A 9,771-nucleotide genomic window follows, 5' to 3' on the forward strand; every position below is an offset into this window, starting at 1 on the left:
GTCCAATATATTGTCGAACATACCCACGCATGTTATGTAATACTTGTTCACATTAGTCTCAGGCATATATAGGTCTGAAACTACATAATCTCATACTTATCCAATTACTAAAATATTGTCCAAGAAGAATTAATCTACCATTCTTTATGATTTCATCATATTTTGAATCAGGTCCTTATAGCTCTCTTTTTATTTTCTTTTTATTGCATCCTCACAATTCACTCCATTAAAGTTGTCAATTCTTTCGTTAATAAACACCTTTAACGTAGTGAACCATGAGGAGGCAATAAAAAGGGGGAAAAAACTGTAAGGACCTGATTTAAAATTTGATAAAATTACAACGACTGTCAAATTAATTTTTTCTGTCGTCTATTACAACAACTAAAATCATCAAGCATATGCCAGACTAATTGCCCAAACTAAATTAGCAAGAGCTTTCATGATTAATTAGAACTACCAATAAATTATAAAATGTATATGACACTAAAGGAAAACCAAGCAAAGTACAAAATAAAAACACCAAACAGCATAGTTTTGGGTTATTTAAAAATTAAAGAAAACAAAAAGAAATACCAGTTCTAACAGGTTTTTACTGGTTCTGACCAGTTCACTTCTCCACTATTTCTGGTAATTAAATTGCGGAGTATACCATTGGCTGGTTCTCCTTCAGACTGACTAATTCAGTCCAATTCTACTGACTGTTAGAAAGCTGAAGAAAGGGATAATCTGTATAGCCCACCACGCGGTCTTGCGTATAGAAGGTGGATTTATCAGGCTTATTGAGTGGAGCATCAAGTTGAAATCTTAAAGGCAAATCTGGGTTTGCCAAAAACAAGCGACCATACGCAACTAAATCAGCACCTCCATTAGCAATCACTTCATTCCCTTCATTCCTATTATATCCACCTGCAACAATAAAGGTACCTCCAAACTCGTTTCTAATAGGTCTCAAAGAGAAGCGAGTCTCATCATCGCATCTTTCTAATAGGGACACCATTCTCGGCTCAATCACATGGCAATACAGAATCCCATATTGGTTTAATGACTTAGCCATGTGAATTCCCAGAGCTTGAGGGTCAGAGTCAATACAATCATTATATTCTGTGAAAGGAGAGAGCCTAATACCAATCCTGTGAGGTCCGATTTCTTCAGCAACGGCTTTAACTACCTGAAGAGGGAAACGGCAACGGTTTTCTAAACTGCCCCCATAAATGTCGTCTCGATCATTCACTTGGTCTTTGAGGAATTGGTCCAGTAAGTAACCATTTGCAGCATGTATCTCAACTCCATCAAAACCTGCTCCTATAGCGTTTTTGGCCGCTGCTCTGAAGTCATTTACAAGCGTTGAGATTTCATCTGTTCGAAGCCGACGTGGTGGTGGATGTTTTGAAATTCTGCTTCCATCTGCTTGAATTTTAGGGCTTACTGGCTTGTCTGTACTTGATAATGGGGCCTCGCCATTAGGCTGGTAATCTGTCCATCATTTCAACCATCATCGATATAATCCTCCTTTTGTAAGCATAAAAATTGTGGGCAACGAGCCTTTAATGCCTCACCCTCTAGTATCTCTTGTGATGCCTCAACCTCCTAAATATTTTTCCCTTCTATGTATTGATAATTTGATTCTACATAAAATTCAGTGATATTTTGATATCTACGAAATAGTGCAGTTTTGAGTTTTTTTTTATTTTTTTTTCACGAAAGTAGATCAGAATCAGAATTGCACTATTTTAGAGTAATTTTCTCTACAAAATCAGAGAAAAATTAAACTTCAAAATTATATCATTTCATGTCAATAAGATGTAAAAATGTTACTAACTTTATGTAGAATATATAATAACCAGGACAAAGAAAAGAAAAATATTTGAGAGGCTGGGACTTCTGTGGGGCATTAAAGAGTGAGGTATTAGAGTCCTCTTGCCCGAAATGTGTGTGTGAGAGAAAGAGAGGTACTGTAGTTGGAGACTCTTCCAGCATGCCAGAGTTGGCAGAAAAATATGCCTCCTTTCTCATGAACAGCATCAACAATTGGTTTCCATGCTTCTACATGTTCCCTTTTCCAAATTCCAGGAGTGTTCGGGTACCTGCAGTTGTTACACCAAAACAAACGTAATATGTACTTATTAGAAGGAACATGCTTTCAGATTCAATATTTTGTTTCTCGTTGACAAAAAGATAAATAAATAAATCTATATTTTTGTTTTTCTGTGTGACGGGGACATGATATTAAGAAGGCTTCACAATCTCTTTTGAAGTCTCAGAGCCAAACGGTTTTGGGTAATGGACACTCAACTGAACCGTTTAAATTTAATTTTGACTGACGGATGATGGGTTAGCGACAAGGATCAAATCTAGACTGCTTGAATGATTGAAATTTAATATAATTTTATTTTTATATTTGTGATAATTTAATATTTTAATATGGATAGAATTAAATATATATTATTAACTGTCAGTTATATATTTTAAATTTTAAATTTTTGACTATTGAAACTATATTTGGACCGTGCAATCTCATCGTAGCGATGAGCACTCAAGAATGATTTTTTTTTTACTTTTATATTTTAAAAAAACTATTTTAATGAGTAAAAAATCTGAAATTTTCTTAACTGTCCCCTTTTCAAAGAATAACTTTTTCAGTTTGGTTAATATAATTTTTGGTCTTCCAAGTTTGCTCTCCTTTTGATTTTGGTTCCTTAAATTTCAAACAATAAGTTTTGGTCTTTCAGAAGGCAAAATAATTCAGGTTTTTATTGAATTATAGAGACCAATATTTTTAATGAAAAGAAACTTGAGAGACCAAAATCTATAGTTTGAAACTTTAGAGATAAAACCAAAATTGGGACAACCTTGAAAGACCAAAAATTGTATTAACTATTTTCAGTTCATAATCATGAGTGGAAAATCTTAAATCCGGACAGCCAAAACTATATTTAAACGGCACCATAGTACCTATCACTCATCACTAATTGGTTCCACCATGTGGCGGGCCCTGTTGAACGAAATCAAACAGAGATTTTTTGAACAACATTTTTCCACGAAGAGTAAAATGAGTGAGCAGCCATTAATTACGGCCACATTATAGGGATTATTTGGCTTCAGTAAGGATTGTGTGTGTTGATTGCTTTTCCACCACAGAAAATGACGAGTAAGGTCTATTCAAGGGTGGAACAAGTACAATTAGAGGAAGGAATATATAATGCTAAACAAAAAACCAGTATCATAATATAAAACAATATAAAATGTAAGCAAATAAACCACACAGAAGACGTTAACCAAGAGCCAATTAATGTTTCCCAGGAATATCATTTATCATGCACATTCAGGGGGAAGAGGCTGAGGCTCAACTTGAGAAGTCCCCCCCTATGGTCTTAAGATAGTTGTTTTCGTTCGTTGTACCTGATACCCTGGGGGTAGGGGTGGAAATAGGCCAGGCGGCCTGTCAGGGGCCTGTGGCCTGGCCTGGCCTGGCTTGGCCTAGTCTATTTCCAAATTAAAACAGGCTCAGGCCTTTTTAAAGGCCTGTTTCTCTTAAAAGGCCAGGCCCAGGCTCTTTAATAAGCCTGTTAAGCCTGTTAGGCGGCCTGGGCCTGTTATATTTTTTTTAAAATATTATAATTATAAATTTATAATTAACTTTTTTAAAATAATACCATGTTTTGATTAATATTGTAATATGCCTAATACCACACTTTTATCCTGAATAAGACCATGTTTGGATTACTCTTCAATATACCTTGGATGATGATTTCTATAATATGCACTTTGTTATTCATTTAAATCCTACTGCCCGATGATGATTTTGTGTTTGTCATTTTTGACTTTTATTTACCTATACAAAACTACTTAGTTTTTCTAACGTACATCACCAACAATTGACAATAGAAATAACCCCTCTATGAATTTGATTTCTGTTTATCCCTTGTATTGTGACCATTTTAACTACATCTTCTCCTCAAGTTATTAAATATTTTTCACTTAAATAATATAATTTGAAACATGAACAACAAAATAATATACTACCATTTGAATATTAAATATTTTTCACTTAAATATTTTAGATAATTTTATGTTTGTATTTTATATAATTTGGATTGAGTTATTATAATGTTGAGTTGATTTAAATATGTTTAAAATATTTTTAAAAAAATACAGGCTTCTTAACAGGCTTCAGGTCAGGCCAGGCTTTTACACAGACCAAGCTTAGGCTAAATATAAGGCCTGTCACAGGCCACAGGCCAGGCTCAGGCCAACAGGCTTCAATACAGGCCTGGCCTGTTAAGCGTAAAGCCTGGCCTGGCCTGTTTCCACCCCTACCCGGGGGTGGAAGCTTCCCAGGGATATCTTTTTTCACTATTTATCATTCATCAATATAATGAATTGGTGTGGGTCCAATAAAAAGGAAGTATGATTTCCCCACCAAAAAAATATAGACTGATATCCTAGTAAATCTTCCTCTCCGTTTCATATTAGCTGTCACAGAAACAAATTTTTATAGAAAGGAAATCATTATAAAATTAATCTATTACTTTTTCAAAATTCCCTTTTTAAACTAAATTTCAAAATGCCCTTAGGCTTCTTTAAATAAATAATATTCCTAATTTAATGCATTCTTGGAATCTGAAATTAACAATGGCAAAACAGGAATTTAAATAAAAAATTTAATGCATTCTTAGAATCTGAATTAACAAGTATTTTAAAACATGAAAAAAGAAAGTATTTCTGTGACAGATAATATCAAGTTGGCAAAAAAAAAAAAAAAAAGGAAGAAAGAAAGACGGATAATATGCAAAAATCGATGCAATGAGAAAGATGAATGAGCTTACACTAATTTCTTTCGATAAAAGAAGAATGGATCTAGTTGGGTTTGATGCAACTGAATATTGCTGGGGCCGAACCCAAATAGCAACTTGTTCACACTATTATACTACTAATGAGTAATTTTCGTATTCGAATCAAAGACATAATTAATAAGCTTTTTAATGACTAAAAGATCACGTTTTTCTAATATATTTTCTTCTTTCTCCTTTTTCTATTTTCTTCTGCGAACCAAACAATCTTTAGAATTAAGACAGGAAAAAGATTATTAATTACCCTTGTGCAGTTTCAGAAATCCCTGAGGCTTCACAAATCAAGAATCCACCCTTGGTTGTCCTTTGAGAATAATACAAAGCAGCATGAGGCTGAGGAATGAAGTTATAGGACCTTGTTCTTGTTAAGGGTGCCAACACTATTCTGTATCAATGTAAAATAGAATCTGTGTCAATCAATTATAAGCATATCCATTTATCTTTTAAATTCTAACATCACACTAAATAATAATTATAAAACGGTAAATTTGAAGGGTTAGAAAATTTGACCCGAAGAACATAGATTTGCAGAGAAGAGGAGACAGAAAATGGAGGTTCCCATCTTGGAAAAGAAAGAAGAAAGAAACAGAACATAAGAATGTAAAGTGAAACCTGTGAGATAGATTGAAAGTTCCCATCTTGTATGGTATGAAGAGAGGTTTGACTTGTAAATTGGCTTCGGCATCTTTAGCTTCGGCTTCGGTTAATTTGTTTTCGTTTTCCTCAGAACTCATGCTGTGTCTTCGTCCTCCTCACAGCGTAACAAGAGAGAGAGAAGATGAGACGCTTAAATATTATATTGAGGGGAAAGGAAGAGAGAGAGATTTAATTATAAATTACTATTCTGTTTTATAAGTTATTTTAAAAGGTTTTATATAGATCAAGAAAAACCTTAAATAATTTTCATTTAAAGTTAAACAACTTTTCAACTCTATTCTTATTTAATATATATTATATCTCATGTAAACAAAGTTAACACAATAATAAATGAAGAATAAAATTGTATATTCATATAAAAAATTTCTCTTAATACCCTATAAATAGAACAAACAAATATGTTCTCTCTCTATCCTATAAATAAGACCGGAGGAGTAAATGTGAGCATTTATTATTTTTTTATTTTTTGAACTTTGAATTATTTGATTCCCTTTTTCATCACAACTTTGAAATCTTTGTTGTTTTTTTATTCTAACTGGGAATTCGTGTTGGATTTTTTTTATCCTAACTTAGGCATCGCTGTTGACTTTTTGATCCTGCCTTACAATTCTTTTTTGCCGTCTTTTTATAATAAGTTATTGGCTGTTTTTTTTGAAAAATCTGGGAAAAAAAAAGCTTTTTTTAATCTTATAATCCGGCAATTTTTCTAGATCCTATTGCATTTATTCATGGCTCCCCTTCTCAACAATGATGTATCTTTTAGGACTCAAATTCGAGACCCAAAAGAATCTAATGGGGCCATACACCACTAAACCAACTGTTTGTTGGTAAAAAAGAAAGAAAACTTTTGGATTGGATGGATGTGTTCAGGAAGGGAAGGCATCCGTTGAATCTACAAACTAAAAGAAAAAACCTTCAGCTATTATAATTTTACCATACTTTTAATTAGATTTTTGTAGTTTTTTTTTATTATGCCCTAATAGTTTTTAAACAACATGTAATTTTTATATCAAGTATTAGGGCATACTAAAAAAAAACCACATATATGTGCTCATAATTTGTTAATTAAAGTTTATATAAATTTTGACTAAATGACATGTAAGTGTCATAATACAAAATAAATAAAATCTAAAATAAAATGATAAAATAAAATTTATTTATTTATTACCAATATAAAAACAAAAAACATTATTATGCTCATAAAGGCCATCTTCTTGTGTGTATATATAGTTTGTAACTTAGTTGTGTTTTTTAAATTTATATGCCAAAATTAATAAAGTTTATTATGAGTGAAAGTCACTTTTCTTGCAAATTAATAAATTATGAGTATAACAATTAATCTGTATAATTAAAAAGATATAAAGACCCGATAAAAAAAGACTACAAAATCTTAATTAAAATAAGGTGAAATTATAGAGAGTTGGCACGTGAATTTTCAAACATTAGTTTAAGGAATACTTTGCACATTATCGATTATCTTTCCACTATAATAAAAAAAAATCCCCATATGCGCTTCCCCACTTTAATATGCACATAAGATATTGCACCATCCACTTGCAGCACCATTTTAGCCGATGAAGGATTCCACGTGGCGGTTGTTGAACCACACTTTAGTTGCTTAATTTTATACAATTTAAACATGTTTATCGTACAAATATGTTAATGCGATTCGAATCTAAAACCTCATCTAAGCGTATGAGTGGTATTAGTGTGTTGATTCATTTTAATTTCTATTTTACTCGGGTGTCGCGTGTGCTTCTAGTTAATAAATGTATATTTTAATTATATTTTTATGTAATTCTATGTGAAGCTTTGCTTATAGGATCAAAAAATTCCTCAATTTCCCTGTCTTTCTTTTAATTGGTAACAAAACTCTTGTCACATGTTAGTGTCAGATTTTTTTTTTCCCCCAATGAACAATGCGGTGAAATTTTAAATTTCAAAATTTGCGAAATCTGCGAGCATCCATTTGTTTTGTTTAAATTAGGAGGAGAGATTTTATCATCCGTCATCATGAAATTCTTTTGGTTTCTTTTCGTCCAAAAAAACTCATGTTTTTTTTTTGTCTCACTAGTATTAAAAAAAAGAAGGTGATAGCATTTTTTGATGGGAATCAAAAACGGGAGAAAAAGATACGGTGAAACAGCTTGAAGATGGGAAACTTGCACTAAGGACCCACGGGAGATGAAATATTGCGAACAAGTCCCTAGAAATTTGATAATTGCTTTAGAGTTCCAAATGAGCTTGTGTCACGTCTTACTTTTAGACCCCATTTTGTTTCAATTGGAACCATTTGGATTTATTTCCTATGGCTTTGAGTTAGAAAAATTCAAACTTAAAATTCCATAAATTCAGGTTATTATTTCTTGTAACCCTAATAAAGACCAAACTTTGAAAAATTATAACTAATTCTAGAAAAGTCAAAATGAGATGGTTCCAAATTTTATTTAAATATCTTAACATAATCTTCAAGTGAAAAATACTCATTGGTATCCAAACTTCACCAATTAATCCTAGAATTCATGCAAAATGGTATTGTTCAAATGGTCATTTTTGAACTTTTCAGAATTTATGCCTAACTTTGAAAGGGTATAACTTTTTGTACAAAACTCCAAATTTAATGAAATATCACTTGTTTTAAAGCTAAAAACATAATCTACAAGCCTTCCAAATTTCAACCAAATTCTCAGCCATTTACATAGAAGTTTGTATGGTCAAACTTTACCTTTAAAAAGTTAACTTTCATTTCCTTTTTATGTTATTCTTGTTATTCTTCTCTTTTCATTCCATATGACAATTCCAATCACGTAATTCATGCCAGCACATGATTTCTTGATGATATAATCACATGCATATCACTCTAGTCATTAACACATTAATCTTACATAATTTACAATCATTCATAGCAATTCATAATAATTACAAATATTGTTCCAAGAGGTATAACAATCAATTATCTTCCAAAATGATCTCCTTTCTATTATATTTATGATTTTGATGATAACAAAGTAAGTAATTAAGTTTCTCTACATAATTAGTACTTTAATTGATTAAGTGTTCAATTAGTGGTTAATTGAATATGTGTTGGATCATTAATTGCATATTCTGAGGTTGTATACTGTTAAGCTTTATTGATCACTTATTAGATAATTCACTGTATGAGATGACCTGTTAGATAAATAGGTTGTTCAATCACTTGTTCGATTATTGGTAAAATTGTTTAACATAAGTGCTTTCAGGAAATTATCGATCACCTGATCGATAATTCAAATGATCGAACAGCTGTCGGGTAAAGAAGATAATCCTTTCATTTTTAACAAAGGATTATTTGATTATCTTATCGATTAAACATTATCAATCACTTGACAGATAATGGGTAAGTCTCTTAAACTCACATACTATTTGGAATGCTTCATGGTTTATTAATCACCTTATCGATCAACCACTTATCAATAACTTGTTCTAACATTGCTTTACAAAAGTTCTTTGATTGATCAATCAGTTATTCAAACCTACTCCTCTCTGCTTTACTCAGTTTAAATTTGTCTTGGTCAATAATCGATCACCTGATCAATAATTAACTTATCGATCACCTAATAGATTAATATCATATCGATCTCCTAATCAATTAATATCATGGTTTTTATTTGTATCAGTCTAATTTCTTTAGAACAGCTCTTGTGATAACTTGTTCGATTAACACATGATCGATAATGTTTCAGAATAATGAGCTCAAAGTAGTTCTTACACAGTTATCCATATTATCGATAATCAGTTTGATAAATGGATATTTGATCATCTGTTCGATTAAGCTCCAACATACTTGTTTCAACTGTTCTTCACGATGACCTTTCAGAAAGTATATTTTCATATTATATTTAAGCTTTTCTCAACCTTCTTCTATTATCTTATATTCTTATATAAACTGAGAAAGTACATGTCTCAAGATTAAAAGCTTTTTAACTGATCATCATATGAATATTCTTGTTGACTTTATTTCACCGTTTATAGATCACGTTTCATAAATGCTTGATCCATAATGACTTCGATAATTGCTCTTTTAGTTTAAATCTGATTCCCTTTTTGTTAATCAATAATATTATCAATCAAGACTTCGATCAAATTGATTCATTTTACTTTCTGAATATCTGATATTGATTCTATGTTCTTCATTTCTTTTATCAAAATCAAGAATTGTCATTTCTTCTATTATTAATCCATATTTACTTGAGAAGAAAAATTACACCTTTACTAAGGAACTTTT

The 9,771-nt window shown here is 31.5% G+C and overlaps 1 protein-coding gene across 1 annotated transcript; it reads right to left on the minus strand.

The window, feature by feature from the left end:
* Positions 1 to 445: 445 nt before the first annotated feature.
* On the minus strand, positions 446 to 5,590 carry LOC114715952 (putative 12-oxophytodienoate reductase 11). Its single transcript, XM_028900871.1, has 4 exons — positions 5,463 to 5,590; positions 5,095 to 5,235; positions 1,954 to 2,084; positions 446 to 1,473 (listed from the first exon to the last, which is right to left on the minus strand). The coding sequence occupies exons 1-4, from the start codon at positions 5,582 to 5,584 to the stop codon at positions 692 to 694; spliced, it is 1,176 nt and encodes a 391-aa protein (XP_028756704.1). The 5' UTR covers positions 5,585 to 5,590; the 3' UTR covers positions 446 to 691.
* Positions 5,591 to 9,771: the final 4,181 nt, after the last annotated feature.

This window comes from Neltuma alba, unplaced genomic scaffold (genome assembly GCF_004799145.2).
Source record: "Neltuma alba isolate B1F8T4 unplaced genomic scaffold, ASM479914v2 tig00011629_pilon, whole genome shotgun sequence".
Lineage (NCBI taxonomy): Eukaryota > Viridiplantae > Streptophyta > Magnoliopsida > Fabales > Fabaceae > Neltuma > Neltuma alba.